Source organism: Lontra canadensis, unplaced genomic scaffold, assembly GCF_010015895.1.
Source record: "Lontra canadensis isolate GAN:19392208 unplaced genomic scaffold, GSC_riverotter_1.0 scaffold10, whole genome shotgun sequence".
Classification (NCBI taxonomy): domain Eukaryota; kingdom Metazoa; phylum Chordata; class Mammalia; order Carnivora; family Mustelidae; genus Lontra; species Lontra canadensis.
In genome coordinates this window covers 13,993,547-14,017,333 of record NW_022631004.1, presented here as the reverse complement: position 1 = coordinate 14,017,333, position 23,787 = coordinate 13,993,547, and the positions used below count along the sequence as shown (strand labels likewise).

General features: G+C 48.1%; 1 protein-coding gene across 6 annotated transcripts in view; it reads right to left on the bottom strand.

Annotated features, from left to right (window-relative positions):
- Positions 1–23,787, bottom strand: part of PTK2B (protein tyrosine kinase 2 beta) — a 121,202-nt gene that overhangs the window by 45,687 nt on the left and 51,728 nt on the right. For 5 of the 6 annotated variants that reach the window (XM_032855653.1, XM_032855657.1, XM_032855656.1 and 2 more), the window contains exon 2: positions 10,813–11,053. In XM_032855653.1, coding sequence (XP_032711544.1) covers positions 10,813–11,016 — 204 coding nt within the window. In that variant the 5' untranslated portion in view covers positions 11,017–11,053. Of the gene's footprint in view, positions 1–10,812; positions 11,054–11,183; positions 11,266–23,787 lie in introns of those variants that run through there. The other variant, XM_032855655.1, reaches the window with a different exon arrangement.

The following is a 23,787-nucleotide window of genomic DNA, read 5'->3' as shown; positions in this document are numbered from 1 at the left end:
TGAGAAACTCTCTCTCCTCTGCTGGAATTTGGAAGTGAGATGTGAAATTCTAGCCAGTAAATCTCTGTTGGCTTTATAACTGGAATCAATTATCCATCCATCCATCCACCCATCCACACATCCATCCATCCATCCATCCATTGTTAAACAACTACTCATTAATTAATTCTATTTGGGGAAACAAAAACAAGTCCCCCTCTCCTGGAGCTTATCTTCTACTGGGGGGCGGTGTTAAACAAAAAATACATATAATAATATCTCAGATTCTACTAAGTGCTAAGAAGACAGACAAAGCAGATACAGGCACCAGAATGAGAGGGGGCTGCTATTTTACATGGGGATGGCCAGCAAAGTCCTCTTTGATAAAGGGCATTTGAATGATCCCCAAAGGAAATAAGAGAGAGAGAGAGAGAGGGGTAGCCCGAGAAACCGTACCACATGGAGCCCCCTAAGATGTGCAGCCCCAGAGGGCTTTGCATTTGAGCAACTGTGAAGAGGCCAGGGGTCTGGGGTGGAGAGGCCTGGGGAAAGTGACAGGAGGAAAGGCCTGAGAGAGCTAGGCCAGGCCTTGGCAAACCTTTTCTGTAAAAGTCCACGTTGTAAATATTTTAGGTTTGAGGGCTACATGGTCTCTATCGCACCTTCTCAACTCTGCTGTTGTAGCTCAAAAGCCGTAGACACTATGTAAACAAGTGAGTGTGGCTGTGTCCCGATAATACTTTATTTACAAAAATGGGTGGTGGGCCATATTTGGCCTGCAGGCCATCACTTGCCAACATCTGTTGTAGGCTGATGTAAGACTATGGATTCTACTATGAGTGAGACAGGTAAAGTTGGAGAGCCCAGAGAGTTTAAAGGAGAGTAGTGAGGGGCACCTGGATGGCTCAGTTGGTTAAGCACTGGACTTGTGATTTTGACTCAGGTCATGATTTCAGGGTTATGAGATTGATCCCCCATCAGGTCTGCACTCAGCAGGGAATCTGCTTGAGATTCTCTCCCTCCTGCTCTGTTCTCCCCCACCTCCACGCTCTCACTCTCTCTTCTCAAAAATAAACAAATCTTTAAAGGAGAGTGGTGAGAAAAAAATAAAGGAGAGCAGTGAATATGCTCTAACTTAGACCTCAAATATATCTCTCTAGCTGAGCAATGTTTTAAAGACTCCCCGCTGTCACTATTTGCAGAATGGACCACAACGGGCTACGTACGGGCAGAAGCAGACAGGAGGCAAGTGTGTCACTCCAGGTGACAGGTGCTGGGAAGGAAGTGGTCAGAACCCAGAAGTGTTTTGATGGCAGAGTTGACAGGACTTCCTGATGGACTAAATACAGAGGGTGAGAGAAAGAAAGAATTCAAGAATGACTCTGAGATCTACAGCTTGAGACACAGTCAACTAAGAGAACAGAGTAGCAGTTACAGGGGCTGGGAATGACGGGAAGGGAAGCAGAGTTTGAGGAGGAGATTATGAGTGTGAACCTCTACATGGGAGTCAGCTGTCTGGGGAGACAGCAAAGAGCCAGGTGGATACGCGAGCTGGAGGCACGGGAGGAGGTCATGGAGCTAGTGCTACAAAGTTGGTCCCCAATTTCAAGTCATGTGACTGGATGAGATCCAGGCGAGGATCCGACCAGCCTGTGGTGTCACATAGCCTGACAGTGTCACAGGAAATATCCCACCAGGGCACAGGCTGGCCACAGTATGCCCAGAGATTGAGGACCCCGGACAGCAGTGGGGAGAGGTGGCATCAGTCCATGTTCTGTGTCATTTCCCGACAACTAGCCTTGCTTCAGTGTGGGTGTGTGTATGCATGCCAAGTGCTCACAGTCAACGACGTACTGTACACATGGGTCGGAGGTACCAGTGACAGACATTATGATCCTACCTGATGCACAGGGTTGAATGATGACCCTCCAAAAGATATGTCCCTGCTCTGCTCCCCAGAACCTGTGAATGGAACCTCATTTGGAAAAAAGGGGCTTTGCAGAGGTACTTAAGTTAAGGAGCTCAAGAGGAGATCATTCTAGACTCTCTGGGTGGCTCCTAAATTCAATGACAGGTGTCCTTCTAAAAGGCACACAGATGAGAAGCACATGGAGAGGAGAGCAGAAGGGATAAAGAAGGCCGGGGCAGGCATTGGAGTGCTCTAGCCCCAAGCCAAGGAAGCCTGGAGCCCCAGAATCTCCAACAGGCTAGGGAAGGGTCTGCCTTCGAGTCCCACCAACCCTTTGATATGGGCCTTCCTGCCTCCAGAGAGAGAACACTTCTGTTGTTTAAAGCCCCCAGAGTTTGCGGTGATCTCTTGCCTCGGCCCTTGGGAACAAATACAATAGCTCTACAAGTCCCAAGTTCTCAATACACCTAAGGGATAATTTTAAAAGAGGGGCTGAAGAACAAAATAACGAAAGTTAGCATTACTTATCACTCTGAGAGCGTTCATTCTGATGCGACAAAAGCCTCTCTCTAACAGGGACATTCAGCAGCACAATTGCAGATTAAAAATAGAAACGCAAGCATAGGCACCTGCCTGCTAATTTGTCGATATAATGAATGTAGGCCTGCAGATAAATACAGAGAGGCTGAGAACTCTGTGTGTTGACCCTGCGCTCACTTCTGCAGGCATCTGTGGGTGGGTGGGTGGTTCCCCCGGTAGGCCTGCTGCACAGGAAATGGGGAGGGGGTGCAGAGAGGGGGAGGGGCTTGTCCAACTGCCTTCTTTCTTTCTTCCTTTTTTTTTTATAAAAGAGGCAAATTTGTTCTTTCTTCTTCTTTTTTTTTTTTAAGATTTTATTTATTTATTTGACAGAGAGAGAGAGAGAGCACAAGCAGGGGGAGTAGTAGAGGGAGAGCAAGAAGCAGGCTCCCTGTCTAGCAGGGAGCCTGATGTGGAACTCGATCCTAGGACCCTGGGATCAAGACCTGAACCAAAGGCAGAGGCTTAACCATCTGAGCCACCCAGGTGTCCCTGCCTTCTTTCTTATAGCACCATGAGTGGCTCTGTGGGAAGCATCTGTGGTCTCCCGACTGAACTCCTTCCCCTCAGGTTTTCAGGGACAGTCCTCACACATGACGGGCTCGCCTTGCTTGGCTTCGTTCCTTCTTCTTAGGGCAACCTTTCTTTGAGAAACGGCAACTTCCCAGGACAGGTAATCATGCCTTCCCTTCCTCTCTCATGTCAACTTTGTGGTCTTGCCTCTAGAGAAGGAGGGCAGCAGGGATTGTTCTGGAAACGAAGAACTGAGACCATGAGCTTCCGGCTGCATGGAGCGGCTGGCTCTGCGTGGTAGTCAGTGTGGGCTGATGTCACCGAGTGCTGCAGACCACAGACATTCAGGTCTCACAGTTCCACAGGGGCTGGAAGTCCAAGATCAAGGTGTCAGCAGATTTGGTTCTTGGTGAGAGCTCTCTTCCCTGGTTCGAAGACAGAAGGCAGAGTCCTCACATGGTGGGCAGAGGCCTGCTCTCTTCCAGTTCTTGAAAGGACACTGATCTCATCCTGGGGCCCCACCTTCCTGACTTCATCTCCTAATACCACCCTGCTGGAGGTTAGGGCTTCAAATATGGATGTGTGGAGGGCAGGGGAGCCCAAACATTCAGTCCACAGCACTGCGTGTCTGGTTAAGGGATGGGTTCAAACTTGAAACTAACAAGTGTCAGCGGGGACAATGGGTCTCAATATCTGAAATGTGCCTTTCTGGGAATATTCTTGAATGTATCGTATATACGATGACCACTGTTGGTGCCTGGGTGGCTCAGTTGGTTAAGCGTCTCCCCTCTGCTCAGGGCGTGATCCTAGGGTCCTGGGATCAAGCCCTACAGGGGGTTCCCTGCTCAGTGGGGAGTCTGCTTCTCCCTCTGCCTCTGCCCCTCCTCCCCCTGCTTGTGTACACACACAGTCTCTCCCTCTCAAATAAATGAAATCTTAAAAAAAAAATGAGTCCTGGATTTCTAGCGGAGGTCAGTGAGTACAAATGTGTGCAGAGCAGGCTGCACTTGGGGCTGGATTCTGTCTTGCTCACACACCAGACAAGAAGCACCACAGGCTGACTCCACAGCCCGGAAGCCTTGCTTTGAAGGGATGGGACTCAGCCGGAGCAGGTGCAAAGGGCAGGGCAAAGGTTGGCTCAGGCTCTCTCCTTCCTGGAGATGTCATCAATATGGATTCTTACTAGAGGGATGTTTCAGGACAGAGCAAGGATGAAACTTGAACATGGCTTTTCAGCAGGATAAAGTCCAGCTGAGGAAGAGGATTTTGGATGTGGGGTTCTCCTCTCCCCAACACTCTTAATCACACCCCATCACAGACAAGTGCCTAATTCTCTGCTTGAGGCCTCCTTGTGTGAGACACAGAAATCCCAGGATGAGTAGATAGCCCAGGAACAGAATGGGTCAGCTGACATCAGCCAGAGAGAGAAAAACACCATGAGCCAGCAAGTCGGGATGTCGGGCAAAGAGAGGAGTGAATATGGCACCTAGAAGTAGGTGACCATGTAATTTATCCTCCGAATCACGATGCTCTTGAGATTGGCAGGGGAACTGTCCTTAATCATCTCTGGACAGGGTGTGTAAACCAGAACTGTCTGACAAATCAGCATGTAAGGTCAACCTACATGGAAAAGAATGAGAGAGGAGGGGAAGGAGAATGGGGAAGGGAAGGGGAGAGCAGGGTTGAGAGAGAGATAGAGAGAGAGAGAGAGGGAGAGGGAGAATGGGAATGAAGGAGAAGCTATTAAGCGTCAAAGAGAGACATCCTGTGTGGGCACGTCTGGGTGGCACTCTGCTAAGTTGTTTACGAAGTGTTATCTTAACCTCTTTCCCAGACAAGCAAATTAGCATGTTAGAGAAGGATATAATGATATAAGCCTCCACTTGTAACAGAGATTCAGAGCTCCCAAACAAACACAATTTCCTATGAATATCAAACAAAAGGGAAATGGAAAATCAAGAAGAGCAAAATACATTTCTCATCCAGCACTTGCTCAGTTCCCTTCAACACCTGCCTGATTTCTGTTGGATCCTCGGCCCAAGGGCCAGCATTGTTTACAGGGCTTTTAACAGCCTGGAGAACACATCACGAGGCGATTACAGTCTCAGAGAAAGCCGTTGAGAATAAGAAGGAAAACATGAAATCAGCAAGTGCCCATGCAGTAACTCTGTTTGGGAGGGGTGTTACCATCTCTGGACTGTGCCAGAGTGATTCTCCGTTGCTTCTACTGAATCAGACACAGCTAAGTGGGGGTATCGGCGTTTCAGACGTGTTCTTATGGAAGGACAAGTGCTTGGCTAGCTGAGCACAGGGAGGCTGGTGAAAGAAGAAGAAGCTGGAAGTAGAAAAAACCTTCAAAGCACAAAACCCCCCTAGGGAAAGAGGGTGCAGGAAGGAGTCGGAGCAGAGGGTAGAGGGGCCCAAGAGTCTCAGGCAGGAAAGCTGGGTCTGGACCTGTATGCAGCTGGAAACAGAGTCCACAAACGGGCCTTGAAGAGCAAAGCCGTTCCTGGACATCTAGACCAAACTGTTCTGTATTTTATGCTCTCCCAGGCCCTCCTTCTTCCTGTCAGAGCACTTGCCTCTTGTAAAAGTTCATTCATTAGTGTGAGTCAATGTTAAGCTTATTCTGGTTTGAGTATGATGATAACCCCAGGCCATACCCAGCATGGTGCCAGGTACATGGGGTACTCCACAAATATTTGTGGAATGGACCATGACATTATTCGGGATGCTGAATTAATGATCTCACCCATTGCTGGGGCTCCAACCCCCACCCAGAGGCTGACAACACTCAAATGTCCATCTCCAGCCCTGTTCTCTCTTCCAGAATTTTGTATCAAGAAGTCTACTCCATGTTTTCAAGTGAAAATGTTAGAGCATTTCCACTGTGCTTGACAGGTCCAAAACTGAACTTGTGAATTACCCCCTCTGCAACTGGTTTTTCCTTAAATATTCTTCATCTTAGGGAGTGAGACCCCGTTCGATTGAATCAGGGCTGCCCAGTTCTTGACACCTCCCTCCTCTTCATTCCTGCATCTCCAGTCCATCAGCAAAACCTTTCATTTACAACTCCCAAATTCTCTGGATTATAATCATTCTGTCCATAAATCATGGTGGTTAGGAGTGCAGGCTCTGAAGGTGGGGTGACTGGGTTTGAATATAGCCTCCACTACGTACTAGCAATTTGCTGAACTACTTGGCACCTTGTTTCCTTATATACAAACTGGAGATAATTTAGTATGTGCTTCATAGAGTTCTTTTGAGAAGTCACTGACATAGTACATGCGATGTGCTTTCAAAAGTTCTAGCTGCTATCACTACCACCATTCATCACCACCACCACCACCATCATCATCATTATCATTACCACCACCATCATCATCAGTCCTCTCTGTCACCACCACCCTCACCATCGATACCATCACCACCGTCATCATCAATCCTCACTTTCACCACCACCATCACCATCAATACCATCACCACTATCATCATCAGTCCTCACCATCACCACCACCCTCACCATCAATATCATCATCCCTATCATCATTATCACTATCAACACTACCGTCACCACCACCACTGCCATCATCAATCCTATCATCTCTATTATCATTACCACCACCCTCCTCACCACCACTCTCAGCACCAATACTATCACAAACATCACCACCACTACCAACACTACCATCATCACCAACACCATCATCATCATCATTACTACCACCGTCATCATCAGTCCTCACCATCACCACCACCCTCACCATTGATACCATCACCACCACTATCATCAATTCTCACTGTCACCACCACCATCAATATCACCGTCACCGTCATCACCATCAACACATCATCACTAAGATCATCATTATCATTACCTTCATGTCTAAGTTACCATCATCGCTTATCTGGATCACCACAACAGCCACCTAACATCTCCCCACAATCATTCTTGCCTTCTTCCAATCTATTTTCCACTATGTAACTCAAGTGATCTTTTAAAAATGCAGTCTCATGTCACTCATATGTTTAAACTATGTCACTGGCTTCCCACAAAAGATGGGATAAAACCAAAAATTTTTAGCTTAGTTTAAATAGCCAACCTTGGCATCTCTTGGTTATCTGCCTATATATTCCTCTGCTGTTCCCTCCACTGCTAACACTGTTCCTCTTTCCTTCTCTTCCTTCCTTCCCTTTATGATTAAAACCTCTCTGGAGTGTTGGTTATACTCTCCATCTCCACTGTCCAACCAACTTTACAATGGCTTCTGTCCCCCTCCCCCATCTTTTCACTGAAATTGTCCAGCAAAAGATCATGGCACCTGTTACTGAAGCCAATGAACCTATTTTTAGCCTTATCTCACTTGACCTTTCTGAGTGTCTGACACTACTAACCACTCTTACCTCAAAATTTCCTCTGCCATTGTGTCTGCTGCCTGTTCTCTTGGTTCTTTTCATCTTTCCCTGGATAATTCTTCTTTTTCTTTCATCTGCCCCTTTTTCTCTATCAGCCTTTCAGAAGATGCTTTCCCAGGGTTTCCAAACTGCAGCTCTTTTTCAGTTGCTCTATTCATGCTTCTATGGGTGATCCCATCCATTCACATGGTATCCATTGCATAATGGCTCCAAATCCTTCTCACTGGGTCCTTCCTCCCTCCTGAGCTCCAGGCCCATGTGCCTCCAAGGTGATGTTTCACAAACACTTCAAACACAACACTTGTAAAGCTGAAATCTCACAACGCCCTTCCTGTCTCTGTTGGTATTCCAGTGAGTGGCCCCAATACCCAGTCAGTTACCCCAGCAAAAGCTTGAGTCATCCTTGTCTCCTTCCTTTCTCTCCCTCCCTACCTCCAGTTAATCATCAAATTCTCTTAACTCTGCCTCCTTAGATGCACTCAGATGTGTTGACTTGTCTTTGTTCCAATGCCACTCCCTTAGTTCAGGCCCTCATCATTTCCCGCCTGCACTATGGCCACAGCTCCCTAATCCATCTCCTGTCTCCAGCCTTTCCTCTCTCCTGCCCTTTCTGTACGGCTATCAGAGTTTAGGGAAAACAGAGTCTTGAATGATTTTCCAGAGGACAAGTGGTCCACCTTTCAAAAGAAGGGTTTCTTAGGCAAATAAGAAATGGCTTAGTTCTGAAAACATCCCCTCTGTAGCCCTTTCTTAGTGATCCCCCACGCATATCAGCATATTTAAGGCTCTGAGAAGTCCTGTCACAAAGGATCTGTTTGGAATTGTTTAAGCTCATATTTCCCAAACTTCCTTGACCCTAAAACCCATTCTCCTGGACATACTTCTTAATATCCTGCAGAACATTATATACTGTTTGAAAACACCAGTCTGATCATCTTACTGCTCTATTTGAAAATAGGACAGATATGTGGTTAAACACTAATGGAAGACAATTTGAACTTTATTCTATGAGCAATGAAAAATCCTTGGAGATTCCTAAGTGGGGAAATGACCTAACATTCAGGCAATCAATAGCTTTCAATGATCCAGCTCCTACGATCAGCTAGGTGCTTCTCACCTCTAACCCTTACAACACGGCTACGGGTGGGCATAATCCCCAAGTGAGGGGACTGAAGCCAGGGTGGTCCACTATCAGTCTTACAGTCATGTAGCCAGTGAGGCTGGAGCAGTATCCAGCTCAAGGTCTAGGTGACTTTAGAGCCATGGTTGTTTGCCTGCAGGACAGATAGGAAGTAGGAAAGTCTAAGGCTTGGACATAAATTCTTAGAAGGCTATCATTTCTTTTTTTGTTTTTCTTCACCTTTGTTCTCATGCCCAGATAATGCCTTGAGTATAGCCATTCTTCCTAAGCTTGGGTCTCACTGGCTTTTCTGGAGGCCCACTGTATTTTTTCCCCCTTATGCATTGAGCAAGTCATCAGTTCCAGAAAAGCCTCTCTCCTGCTTAAAAACTATGTCTTTCTCAAGTGCCCATCCAGGGCCAAATATCTTAGCTTAATCTTCTAGGCCTCTCTTATCTGCCCTCAACATTCCCTTCTGATCTTGACTTTGAGACTTCTCTAAATATTACTCATATTACCCCACCTGAACTACTCAGCATTTAGCAGCCTCCCTTCTTTTGTTCCTGCTGTTCCCCCCACTTGGAAAGGACCTATCCTTTAGGGTCCCTTCACATTGTATTTCCGTTGAACAACTCCTGATTTGGACCAATCGCATGCTCGCAGGTTTTTAGCAGAAAAGGTCAGGGAGGTGCCACCAAACTTGGAAAGCAGTATAACTTCTGAAAATTAAACTAGTAAAACCCACAGTGGTTGCCATCAGCTATCTGTGAAGATGATACACTCAAAGTCAGTCTCAAGAAGAAGAAGAGAGCTAAGAAGATATGAAAACACCTCCCTGGAAGGGAGGAAGAAGGTGTCCAGAGCTCACCCTCAGGGCACAACTCTATCTACACATCTGGAACCATAAGATACACAAATAAGACCCTTATCAAATCAGTGACAGGAGACAGAGGGAGTAACCAAACCATGATCAATAATGATGACAGGTCAAGGCGGTGACATAATCAACTACATTCTGCTCTGGTGTACTGAAGCCCAGCATGCAGTCTAATAGATGGAAGATGGCTAAGGAGACAGATGGACAGGTGGAGAGGCTGCTGCCAGCACCAACTAGAAGAGACACTCACTCAGTTTGAGGAATACTGACTTTTGGGACAGGGGAAGGACTGGTGATGAAGGGATTGGAAATGGTTCATCTAGCTTTCTCCAATGTGGTTAGTTTTCCCAAAAGTCCCCTCCTTTTGTTCAAATGAAAAAGCCACCCTTTGAAAACCAGTTTGGGTTTCTTGGACATCATCAGAAAGGGATACTCTGGGCAATGGAAAAGGATATCCTCATTGTATCTATCTCATGGGGCTGTTGGGAGGAGTCAAGGAGGTAATGTGTGCTGAGGGATGGATCTAGGCTGTACAGAGTAATTGTTCAATAAGTGTTTAAAATCAATCAGTGTGGCAGTGCCTGGGCAGCTCAGTTGGTTAAGCGTCTGCCTTCAGCTCAGGTCATGATCTCAGGGTCCTGGGATTGAGCCCCATGTTGAGTTCCCTGCTCAACAGGGAGTCTGCTTGTCTCTCTCCTTCTGCTCCTCCCTCCCACTCATGCTCTCTCTCTCTCAAATAAATAATAATAAAAACAATCAGTGTATTGTAACTCTGCTTTTAATGACAAGCTCTTACACATTTGCTTAAAGTGAACTGGCTTCCTGGTGTCTTGGTGCTGGGATGATACTGACCACCTAACCCACAAAACAGATTCCATAGCCTTGGACGAGAAAAAGCCAATGGAAGTATTGCCTCATAAAGGACCTGGTGACCATCCACCTGGTCTAGGGCATCTCTAGTTCATTATCATGCTCCCACCTTCTTTCTCTAAGTGCCAAGCACATGTATTACAACATTTTTTGCGCTGTTTTCCATGCAATCACTTGTGTATATCTCGAATCCCAATTCTATCAGAGCATATACTCCTTGAGGGTGAAGTCTCTTACATCCCTTGCGGAGCTCCAAATGCCATAAATCTTTAATGAGCTGAAATGAGTTGAATCCAAGACAAGGCAAATGATCTGGCGTTCACATGAAGCCCCTGAAATCTATCCCTTTCCCCACCCTCCAGGAGGTTGGTTGCAGAGCCCTGGAGAGGAGCACTGGCCCAGCAGGCTGAGAACGTCTTCCCAGGTGTCCCCAGCCCAGGGAGCGGCTACAGGAGAGCCTGCTGGGCTGAAGGAGGGCTGCTCAGCTTCCCAGGAAGGAGAAGGAGAGACAGACGCATGAAGAGAGCAGGTCCTGCCTGCCACACTCACCTGGATCTCCGTTTGCACAGTGCATTTAACCAGTTTAAAGTTCTTTCCAGGGTTGAAGCTGTTGCTGTAGAAGCAGACCTTGAGGATCCGCACGTCTTCCTTTTCCACATCTACTGGCACCACCACCATGGGCTCTGGGGGGCCTTCAGGCCGACGTAATGTGCCCACCTTCACTCGGCTCAGGGGCTCGGACACCCCAGACATCCTCTCGGGCAGCAGCTAGGACCGGCACATCGCAGTCCTGTGGAGACAGCAAAGGGACAGCCCAGAAATGAGTCCGAGGAGGCCCACATGCCTCGTGCCCCAGGGACGGCTCCCACTGAGCTCCAGGACCTAGCAAACCACACATCCCCTCATTCTCAAAAACTCCCCTTCAAGGCATCCAGCTTTATGGACTGGGGGAAACAGAAGCACAAAGGAGCAGTTCGTATAAACATCCGGGTCTGAAACCCAGCCCTCGAGATCCCAGGCTGTGAGCTTTCTCTTCTAGAAGCCCCTTCTCTCCATCACATTTCTCCTCCCACACTGGGCTCCGAGGCAAGAGGCCCACACTTTGCAAAGGCAGCTGTGAGAGGGGGCGGCCGCAGCATGGTTCCAAGGCACAGCTGAGCAGAAAAAGCAAAGAGTTAGACACTAGAAAATAGCAGGAGAGAAACAGGGACAAGGGAAGAAGCAGAAGGGGAGAATGGGTGGCCTGGAGGGAGCTGGAACAGACAAGGCAGGAAAGGGCCCAGGTGGGGGGCCAGTCCATCAGCTGATGGCTTTGTCTGCCCCCACCTGCCGCTGCCAGCCCTAACTTTTGGGCAGGAGGCCTCAGTCCCACAGGAACTCATCATACGGCACATTGTTCATGGTGCACAGGAGAATTCGAGAAGAACAGCACTCTCACGGCCCAGTTGGGAGGTCTTTCTGCCAGGTGGGAGAGGGCTGGGTTGGGCCCCTAGAACACCCAGCCCAGTTTGGATGACAGTTTGATTGACACTTACATAGACTATAAGAATCCCAGGAAACTTCAGTTCTCCTTGAGTCTCCACAAAATGGGTCCTGTCTTCTTGATCCAACATAACCCCATGGACTTTACTTCCCACTGGTCTGAAGCAGGAGCACCCCAAGGAAACAACAGGAAGTTTTATTTGATGACTCATGGTGTCAACCTTGGCTCCACTAGAACCCCTTGGGAAGCTTTTAAGAAAGCATAAATCCAGGCCCTGTGCCAAGAGATGGCCTCTGACTTGGCCTATGAGGAGGTTTGGTATTGGTATTTTTAAGTTTCCAAGGATTTTTCTAACATATAGCCATGGCCTGGGGGTCACCTTTCTAGGCTAACCTTAGCTCTCATTCTGAGTCCATTCTTACAGGAAAATGATCTCCTTTCTAACAAGAGACTCAGATTCTAGGGGGACACTGTTAGACCAGGAGTTGGGAGCAAAAAGGATGGAGCTGGCTATTGTAGAGGCAAATATTTTAGAAGTGGAGCCAAAGTTACATTTACCCATTCACACTATGCTGGACACTAGAAGGGAAGATGGAGACAGTCATTGGCCTAAAGGAGCTGTTCCTTTTCAAGAAGCAGTATATATTACGAGGGTATGAAGGAAATGTTGTGAGGGCCAGGGAAGGAGCAAGGCCCTTCCATCAGGGGCAGGCAGACAAGGGGCACAGCACGTCTGAGTCCAGAATTTGGGACAAGACAGATGGAGAAAAGAATATCTAGCCTGCTTTAGTTTAGAGGCTAATATGTATATTCTAGAAGCATCCATGCCATTTTCCCATAAATATCGCTTGAACATGTCCTGTGAGCCAATACTCTGCTATGTGCTGTGTACCTCAGTTTCCCCACACCTTCAAGAAGGAGTCTAGAGGAAAGAGCTTGAGAAGCAAGCCCAGGAAGCCCACTGAGGGAGGGGGAGATGTGTGACGGGGAAGTGAAGACAGCCTAAGGAGGGGTATCAATAGACTTATTGCTTGGGCAGCTATAGGTCCATCCTGCTGGGAACTCTGGGAATCAGGATGCGCTGCGTGCCGGCGTATTTACACAGCCCCTCCTATAGCCATCATTCCCAGCACTACCAGCCAGTTCCGCACAAGGGCAGACTGGACTCGGGAGCCAGAGAAAGTCCTCAGGCACAAAGATGCTGATGCTGGTAGGTAGAAGTAAGCAGGAGAATATTGGAATGTTAAGGCCCCAAGGGTAATAGATGGGATAATGACAGATCTGCTATAGGATATGAATGAAGATGAGGGTAAGGTGTCTTGCTCCTAAGGAGTATACACTCCAGTTGTAGAGACAGGCGTGCACACACACACACTCGTGTATGTGTGTGGGCACTGCACCAGACATACACATAAATCGGTCCCAGATTTAGGAATTGCTGTGTCTATTGAGCCAAGGGTCCACGACCCCTGGGGATCTGTTGGTATAAACTAGTTTTCAGGTAGGGGATTCATGAAACAGTTTTATAAAACAGGTATTGGGGTAGGAAGGAAATGGAGTAGCACATGGCATCCGTCCCCATATACCAGATGGAAGTTACAGGGCCCATCATTCCAAAGGCATGTAGAAACCAGGGGCACAATCGGTGTTGTCATGCTGACCAGCAGGGACGTGGACTCAGAGCTGGGAAGAAGAGCTATGCCCACATCTATAGGTTATACCACATGGATTCTGGGCATCCATGACGAAGGGGATGGGGTGAAATGCTCCCCACCCAGACCGAGTTCTCATCTGAAGGGTGCTGGTGCCAGTGAGTACACACGGGACACCCCACGCACACTGGGGAAGAGTTTGAGAGAGAAGAGTTAAGTAGAAATAACATGTCAGTAAAAGTCAAAAGATCTGGGGCAACCCAAGAGCCCCCATCTGCCCAAATTCTGTGTGCCATTGGCTGAAGTTAGGAGTGAAGCAGGTAAGCCCTTTCTGGCAGGCAGAGCAAGGGACAGAGATAGAGCAGATGAGTTAGAAATCTTTGCTGGGGACAGAGGCCAGGCAGGGGGAAAGGGGTTAGGTCCCCACGTTACTTTCAGCAGCTTCAGCCGGTGGCACCTCGAAACGTGGCGCTTTCAGATTTGAGCAGCCAAGATGATGTAAGCACGTGATGAGGACACGGAGAGAGAGGAACTCTCGTTCATTGTTGGTGCAAACTTTGGAAGACAGTTGGACGGTTTCTTACAAAACGAGACATATTCTTACCATACGATCCAGCAATAGTGCTCCTTCGTATTTACCCAAAGGAGCTGAAAACTTATGTCCACACAAAAACCTACACATGGATGTTTATAGCAGCTTTATTCATAACACCAAAACTTAGAAGCAACCAAGATGTCCTTCAGTAGGTGAATGGGTAAATAATCTGTGGTACATCCAGACGACGGAATATTATTCAGTGCTAAAAAGATATGCTCTATCAAGCCATGAAAAGACGGGGAGGAAACTTAAATGCATCTAACTGAAAGAAGCCAGTCTGAAAAGGCAACACACGATATGGTTCCAACGACATGACATTCCGGAAAAACTACAGAGACAGTAGAAATATCAGTGGTTTCCAAGGACTGGGAGGGAAAGAAGCGGCGAATAGGCAGGGCACAGAGGACTTTCAGGGCACTGTCAGTGCTCCCTGTGTGATATTATACTGATGGATACCTGTCGTTACACATTTGTCCAAATTTGTGGAGGGTCTAACATCAACACTGAACACTAACGTAAACTATGGATTCTGGGTGATAGTGATAGCGATGTGAAATGTAGGTTCATCTATCATAGTAAATATACCACTCTGATGGGGGTGTCCACAGTGGGGGGGGGACATGCATGTGGGTGGGTGGGGGTATATGGGAAAGCTCCAGACTTTCCTCTGGATTTTGCTGTGAACAGAACACTGGGCCAAAAAATAAAGTCTATTAAGAAAAAAAAACCAGGGGCGCCTGGGTGGCTCAGTGGGTTAAGCCGCTGCCTTCGGCTCGGGTCATGATCTCGGGGTCCTGGGATCGAGCCCCGCATCGGGCTCTCTGCTCAGCAGGGAGCCTGTTTCCTCCTCTCTCTCTGCCTGCCTCTCTGCCTGTTTGTGATCTCTGTCAAATAAATAAATAAAATCTTAAAAAAAAGAAAAAGAAAAAGAAAAAGAAAAAAACATAATAAAAAATAATAATTAAAAAAAAAAGAAAAAAAATGTAATGAGAAACCACAGTGGGATCATTGATCCCCTCTCCAGCTCACTCAGGAACTCAGGAGCCAGCACCCACCTCTACCTTGAGCAAATAAAGCATTTACAGTCTACATCGGGTGGAGCACAGCCCAGCCAAACTGATGCATTGGCCATTGTCAACATGCCTGGCAGACCCTGGTTTCTTATCTTCATCAGTTTTTTCAGGCCCTTGGTTCGGGGGCCATCATTCCTAGTGGTCAACATGACCGACTCCAGTTGAAATATTTTTGCAAAACCATTTTGCTCACTCAGGATCTACTTTTTCTTTTTTTTTTTTTTTAATATTTATTTATTTCCTTTAGAGAGAGAGAGAAAACATGCATGTGTGGGGGTGGGAGTGGAGGGGAGAGAAAGAGAGAGAGACTCTTAAGCAGACTCCATGCTGAGTGTGGAGCCCAACAGAGGGCTCGATATCACGACCCTGAGATCACAACATGAGTCAAAACCAAGAGTTGGTTGCTTAACAAACTGCACCACCCAGGCACCCCAGCTGGACTTCCACCTTCAGCCTGAGGTAAGACCTGTAGATCTGTCTTTAATCCTTTGCAGCAGTAACCTCTGGCTATTTATTCCAAAAATGTAAGTGCTTTGTACCACCACCCTTGAAGATGGGCAGGGATGAGTATGCCCATTATACAGATGAGAAAACAAGGTTTAAGCCATCTGGCCAAGGATTCCTGCTTGTTGAGTAGTCAGCTTGGATCCCAGAGCAGATCTGAATCCAAGTGCCAAGTTTTTCCCACTTTCCCATCTGCCTTCAGAGAAGGTGGTATCTCTTGATACTACTGAGGCTGGCATAGACTCCACGAAAGGAAGAAAATGTCAACTTGGCATTGACTATCCCCAGTCTGTGAAGAATCCCAAGGTCTTCTGGTTTAGGGAGTGGGACTCTCCCCACGCTAGGACTTGGTCATGGGAGGGAGGGTGCTGTTGGGGAGGGATTCATGTATTTGGTTAAAAGATGAGGGCCCACCAAAGACAAGGGCCCAGAAAGGTGGGCTGTTGGGTACATAGCAACTTCCTCAAGGGCACTCCCAAACTCCCACCTGTCAGCACTGGTCTGCCATGGACTGCCAAGGGACCCCCCCACACACAGCTCTCTGGAGCAGAGTAACTGAAAGGTGTGATGTAAGGAGTACACATCCCTTGATCTCACTCACAGGCTTCTCTCACTGTCCCTCTGACAGCTCATTTTCTGGTGAGCTCTAAAACCTTGGGCCAGTTACTTAACCTCTCTTGGCCTCATCTGCCTCACCTGTAAAATGGGGGTAATGATACCTGCCCTGTTTTCCTTATAGAAGGTTTGTGAGGACGAAGGGCAAAAATGCAAGTGAAAATTCATTATAAGCAATAAAGCTGAACACCAACGAAAGGCTTTATCATCATGGTTAGCACTTGCTTATTTTCAAAATCTTGTCTGACCATCTATATTCCCCATATCTTGTGCCCCCTGCCAATGGCCCTCTGGAGGAGTGGGTGGGGCAGGGGAAGGTCGGATTTGCAGCATTTGCCAATTTCTGTGGTGTAAATATTCCCACTATGGCTGATATCAAACTGCCAACATCCACCACTGAACACAGAGATGGGAGGATAGAACGATCTGCTGCCTCTAGCTCCTGTTTCTGACAACAGAACTTGTCTATTTCTCCATATTTTGCTGGATGACTTGATTTTCTCATCACTGGCTTGTCTCTGTATTTTGAGGATCCCTAAATCCTCTGACTCTCAACTTGTGAGCCAAGTGTGCTGCCCCTTTTTCCAGTCAAGACCATGACCCCTAGCCCAGGGATCCCTCCCTGCATCCCAGCATGCACCAACCCCTTCAAACAGTGTCAGAGGAGAGAAGGTCTCACAGCACCAGTGGAAACCCTGGCCCTGAGCCATCGTGGGCTCCAGCTTGCTTCCCAATCCAGGTCTGCCCAAGTCTAAATCAAAGAACAACAAACACAAGGAAATGGGCTTAAATTAAAACAGGAAGAGTTTTGATTGGCTATAAGAATGTCTCAGCCAAAACCTGGAAAGGGTAATAAGGGAGGTTGTACAATCTTGGAGTCCCTGAGGTCTTCAGGAAGAAAATAAATGACACGCTTCCTGAATGGCAAGATGTTCACCTGCCGAAAGGAGGGGGTCCTAAAACAGAATTAAGTCCCATTCGGATCCTCTGGGTTACCACTGGGCCTAGGGCTGGGTTCCCGGCAGAGGAAGATTACAGGGTCACGGGCGTCGACATCACAGAAAAGTACAATCTTGCACTTGAAGACAATGTCGGGTAATGTTATGTCTTAACTGAACACATCCTTTATGCCAGGAATTTGCGTAAGCAATTGCCAAAGACGATGGGGCTGGTGATGTGTCCTGCCACCATGCTTAGGGGGTTGTACCGAGTTCTGCCATCAACTGGCTCTGAGGCATGGAGACATTGGGCCAGGTGGGTCAGAGTTGCTGAACAGCGGCTGGTATGTGGATGATGGCGTCTGATATTTTCCAGTGACTGCGGCAAAATGGGAAAAATACAGACGCTTCAGGGAATTTGTCATTAAGCTCAATGTATTCTTTTTGAAGGGCAGGCTTTTACTCTAACATTACGGCTTTCGACCTTTGTGGGTTTTCCAGCACTCATTTGTTTATCAAGCGACAATGACTGTCTTTGGCAAATGACCTTGAAGCTGGGCCTCTCAGAGAGTCAGATGTGGAAGCGGAGGTGGGCATCCTGGGCATAAAACACACTGTCTCGAGGGCTGAAAGTTCCGCCCATGATCTGAGGGAGCCTGGGGAGGGACCATTACTCAGAGAGGTGGCACTGTCAGGGAGAAGGTGCGCTCACCTGAGTGACGAGGTCAGTCACCTGACTCATCAAACCCGGGATTCAAACTCGTGTCCTCGGGCTGCCCTGTCACATAAGTCTGGGGCCTTCCCCACCGTGCACTTCGGGGTCAGGCAACATGGTGGCCTTCAAGCCTCGGCCGCTGACTGTTTGTGTGGCCTGGACAAGTTCACAGTGCTAAGCTTCAGTTTCCTCTCTCAGGAGACTGGGGCTAACATTATCTAGCCTGCAGATTTTTCTGGAGAATCATAGATTACTTCTGTAAACTCCCTGGCACATGTATTTTCTAAGTGCCTGTGACTTGGCAGAAGAAAGAACCAGGAACTCCATACCAGTCCCTACTTGCCAAACATTAGACCGGCCCAGTGAGTCTGGGATCGGCTCTTTCCGTCCCCGCTTCTCTGATGCCACCTTTGGGCCCACACCCACCTTCCTCCACCCGCCTGCCCACTGGGAAAGCTCAGCCCTATCTCCCACTCTGGACACACACACACAGGGCCATCATCTGTCCTGAGAATATCACAGAAGCGTGGAAGGAAGCCTCACGCGAGACAGCCACAATATAAGCCCTTTGGATCTAGCAGAAGCCGGCATGTCACGAGACACATGCTTTATTTCCACTCTGTCTCTGACTCACTTCCCCTTGCTGTTTCCACACCAACGAAATGGGGAACACATGCCTTTCCTTTGCAAAGGCCTGCTGGGAGCAGCCACTTAACTAATTGGCAGTGACCTTGCCGTCTCAGGGAGCCAGGCCTGTGTTTCTGGGAGAGCTGTGCCCTGCTGGGGTCACGCGGTGTACCCCACCCGCCAGCCCAAGCCCTCTCAGCCCCCAGTTCCCACAGGGCCAGCGTGGTGCCCGCTCTAGGCCCCCCAGTCCATCACTGGGTTAATCCCTTCCCCTCCACTCCGAGCATCCCTCCCCATTACCTCTGGAAGGAAGGAACCAGAAAGGTGGTGATTATCCCCCAGCCAGAATTCAATGTAATTCAAAAAGCATTTATTGAGACTCTAGCATATTTTCAGCTCGCCACGCCCACGCACATCACCCACTCGGGATCATTCTGTTGCCAGCACCTACCAACCCGGAGGCCAGCTGACATGGGGCTGGCTGGCGGGCGTAAAGGGGAGCAACGGAGATGTGTGAGCGCGTCCTTCCTTGTTCCTCTTCTCCTCTCCAGTTCAAGGACTTTTATTACTAGAGCTAGGCAGACTTCCTGCAGGCCCTCTGGGCTGCACTGCTCCCCCAACCCTTGAGAAAATCCCCAGACCCTTGCTCCTTATTTGCCAGTTCATGAGTGATTTTTGCTGACCTGCTTTTGCCCCTCCTTCCTCCCTCCTTTCCCAGCTTTCCTTCTTTCCTCCCTCCCCTCTCCTGTTCTTCCCTTCTTCTCCTTCCCACTCCCCTGCCTTTCTGACTTCCTATGTTTTAGGAGGCATGCCAGACTCCAGAGATATGCAGCTAAACAGAAGAGGGAAGAGGGTCTCTGTCCAGCAGAGACTCAATTCAGTAAAGAAGAAAAAGATGAGGAGCGCCTGGGTGGCTCAGTTGGTTGAACATCTGTTTTTGGCTTGGGTCATGATCTCTAGATCCTGGGATCGAGCCCCACATCAGGCTCCCAGCTCGGCAGGTAGTCTGTTTCTCTCTCTTCCTCTGCCTCTCCCCCTCCTTGTGCTCTCTCTCTCTCAAATGGATGAATAAAATCTTAAAAAAAAAAAAAAGAGGAAAAAGATGAACATAATATAGCCACAGCATGGGATGGGATCTAACAGGGGTCCACGCTTGGTGCTTGAGGAGCATGGAAGAGCACTGGCTTAGGGGGCCCCGGGATCTCAGGAGAAGGTGACACAGCAAGATCAGAAACCACATGACATGGCATAAGGCTGGTGAGGAGGGTGGTGAGGGGTGTTGGGAAATGAGAAGACAGTGGCAACACGCTAAGGAATTTGAACATCACCCTGTGGGGAAGCAGATTTTCATTTAAAAGATATAATTCGGGGCGGCTAGGTGGTTCCGTGGTTGGGCATCTGCCATTGGCTCAGGTCATGATCCCAGCGTCCTGGGATCGAGCCCCACATCAGGCTTCTTGCTCAGCAGCAAGCCACCTTCTCCCTCTCCCTGCCACTCCCCTGGCTTGTGCTTTTTCTCTCTGACAAATAAATAAATAAATAAAATCTTAAAAAAAAAAAAAGATCTACTTCAGGCTAGAGGACAGATCGCAGGTGTGAGCTGGGAGGCTGCGGGGCAGTTCTGATGATACAGCCCCTGGGCCGTGACCCCCAACTGGTGATGCAGGGTAAGGGGACCCGATTTGCAGGCTTTGCTAATGTCCCTGGTGTAAATGCTTCCAAGGCTGATTTCAAGCTGCCGATGTGACTTTGCTGAAAGCGCCTTTGGGGGAGAAATGGGTGCCATCAGCTTGTGAGAGCTGGTTGGGCAGGGGCTTGGGGGGCACATTTCTGAGGACCTGCCTCCAGCCCGGCTCTGACCTGACCCTCAACCCTCCACATCTGGTCCTGCAGGCTTCCCCCACCCACATCCAGCACTTGAAGATGGCAACATACAAGGTGCCCAGAAGCCTGGAGTTTTAAGATGTGCTTCTTCCTCCAAGGAGCTTCTGTTATTCTCCAATCTCCTAAAGGTTGTAATTTTCAAAACCACATTCTTTGTCATCTCTAACCCCAAACTAAATTCTTTCCCAGCTTCTCCACTTTTGAGTCATGATCTCAACTCGTTCCTTTTCTCCCAGCCTATGACGCCAGCTAATCTCATTTCCCCGGCTGGGTGCATTACAGAGTTGGTTGTTGAGGAGGGAAATTTGGTGCCATGACGAATCAATGCTTCAGTTAGGCATTTGACTGAGTTCTTCCCCATTTTCTTGAGAGGTTAATGAGGGGGGCAGATGACAAGCAGCTGAATTCATAAGCGGTTTCTCCATCAACTGCTGATCAAGTGTCTATTCACTTGGGGACTGACTGCTATTTTAATTGGCCTTTGTTCACACCTGTTAATTTGGCATTAAAGACTTTGTGGTTATCAGGCAAGAAGCTCCAAGTGAAGCACAGGATGGGGAGAGACTATGACTAAAAATGCCGGCCACAAAGGACTCCTGAAATCTGCAACAGGTTGGTAAGACATGCCAAGTGTAACAAAACACAAGTGGTGAAATGGGATAAATGTGAGGTTCTTTGCGTAGATTTGGGGAAAAAAAACACAAAAAACTTCCCTAATCTGGGGTGAGGAAGATGTGGTTTAGCAATAGCATGGGTTAAACAAAAATGGGGTTTAAGCTGTCTGTGAACTCATGGTTAGTCACTATGATACATACGGCTGCCAGAAAGATCAATGCAGTTTTGGGGCTACTAGAAAAATCCCTAAAATAAGGACGGTGATTTTCCCTGGGACTCTGCATAGACATGACCACATCAACAGCACTACTGGCCCAGAGACCCTGAGGTTTGACAGGCTGCCACATTCTAGAAGAAGGACATTCAGAGCCCTGGGAGCCTGGGAATTCTGTCTCATGACACAGGAGGGACAGGAGAGTAGAGTCCTGGGAAGTGAGGACAGGACTGCTGGTTTCAAATGGTTGTAGGGCTGCCAATGCAAAAGAGAGACCCCACTCTTTTATCCAAGTCAAGGATTAAAAAACGTGCAACAGACAGACAGGAAGGAAAAGGGTCTTTGTGTGTGCAGAGGACATAAGTATTTGCACCAGGGTATTTGCACTCTTGCTATCTTGTTGACATCTCGCAAGGCAGAAGTCATTCCCATTCTGAGGATGAGGAAAAGCAACTGGGCAGCTTGCCTCGGCTCACCCTTATTAAGTGGCAAAGGCAGGACAAGAACTCGGATTTCCCATTTTAACCCAACAAATGCAAGTTGGTGCTGACAGCTCCAATCCCACCTGGGAGCCCACACTCCCCACCCCCCACTCCGCTCTGGCTTTGTCTCCTCACATCCAGGGTATTTCTGTCCCAGAGATGACAGCTCTGATGAACGCTGCTTTTCTGTGTGACCCCAAACAGAAACTTACATGTAAGCTTATCACCTTTAGCCAGGCAGCACCAAAAGGAACACCAGCATTTGATATATTAGTATGTATAATAGTGATGGCAACATCCACTTTTATTTTTAAGTTATCTCTTAGGACACATTTAATAAGCAGGAAAAAAAATCGGCCATAAACATCAACAATAAAAAAAATCGACATTATTTTCCAGTGGGAAAGTACAAAGTCAGTGCTAATAGTTGGCCCCCTCGTCTAGTACCACCTTGAAAACAGCTAAAACATCCTCTTGAAAAAGCTTCCCCACCTGCCAATCCCCGATCTGCTCCTCTTTGCAAATCCGGGACACAAATTTGCTTTATGTAAACAGATATCAAAACCATTAAACATGACACGGGCCCCCACGTGCACCCTGCAGCCATCAGCTTTCGTTTTAATGCGGATTGGATGAAACGGCAATTTAGACGCCCCGTCAAGCAAACAGGATGCCACCTGTGTGTGAGGCTTGAGGAAATTAAAAATAGATGGAAAAATCCTCAGCAGTGAAAAACACTAATGACAACAACTTTGAGGCATCACTACAAATCAGCTATATAAGCCAAGAAGCCAAGAGAAAAAGAATAAAATCTTATGCTTACGGCCTTGAAAGGAAACCGGGACAATTGCCAGGTGATTCAGAACTCGCTTTCTAAAGGCAAGCTGGTTAAAATATAAAGCGAGTCCCATGTACGGACCTGGTCCCCCAACTTGGGGAAACGCACCCCATACCCCCAACGGGGGAGAGCATGGATCATATGCACAAAGATGTTCACACCTGGACTATTTATAGCAGGGAGATTGTAAAATCAGAACAAAATCCTCAGAGCATTGCCTGGGGGGTTGCGGGGATTCTAGGCACTATCGATAATGATAAACTCGATTAAAATATGAGCACTGGGGGCGCCTGGGTGGCTCAGTGGGTTGAGCTGCTGCCTTCGGCTCAGGTCATGATCTCAGGGTCCTGGGATCAAGTCCCGCATCGGGCTCTCTGCTCGGTGGGGAGCCTGCTTCCCCCTCTCTCTCTGCCTGCCTCTCCATCTACTTGTGATCTCTGTCTGTCAAATAAATAAATAAAATCTTAAAAAAATATACGAGCACTGGTAGTACATGAAGACATTTGTATAAAGATGCGAAGGGACAGGAAACGAAGTTCACATCCTGATTATAGCGACATAAAAATGCATCTACATTTAGAATGACATACAGATAAAGGATCCTAAGTTCTTCAACGGTTCAGTAGGTTAACTATATGAAAAAAATCAGTGACTTCCACAGGAGTGGAGCCAGCCCTCTCTCCGTTGTCCACCTCAACCTGCCTTTGTGACACAACCCTCCTTTCTGGGCTCTGCATGTAGCCCCGAAGGGGGGCCAATCCCTGGCCTCAAAATCGAGACTAGAGAGAGCAAACAGGCCCTGGAAATCCAGATTTCTGGATCTTCTCTACACTCAGGATCGGGGGTGAACAGGGAGGAGAGATAGCCCAGTATAATCTGCGGGGAGAGCCCCAGGACTAGACAGTTCTCGGCGGCTGCAGACAGTCCTCTGAGAGAGCAGAGCGTGGGCCACTCAGCAGGGAGCCCCATGCCCCTGGGACCCTGACTGCGTGTCCTCTTCCTTCCTCCACCGCTGCATGCACACCAAGGGGCTCACTTCCTAGAACTAATAGCATTTCCTTAGGTTGACCCTAGGCCCACAACTCACATGCACAGTGAGCCCATTCAGTGCTCATAACACACTGTTATACACTCATAACACGCTGTTATCATCTATCCTATGGATGAGGGAGGTGAGGCTGAGGCAAGTGACTTCCGGAAGGCCACAGAGCAAGTAGAGAGCAGAGCTGGGGCTCTTTGCCCCCACACCCTGCAGTGATGCCAGGCCCTGGGCTGCCCGTGAAGGC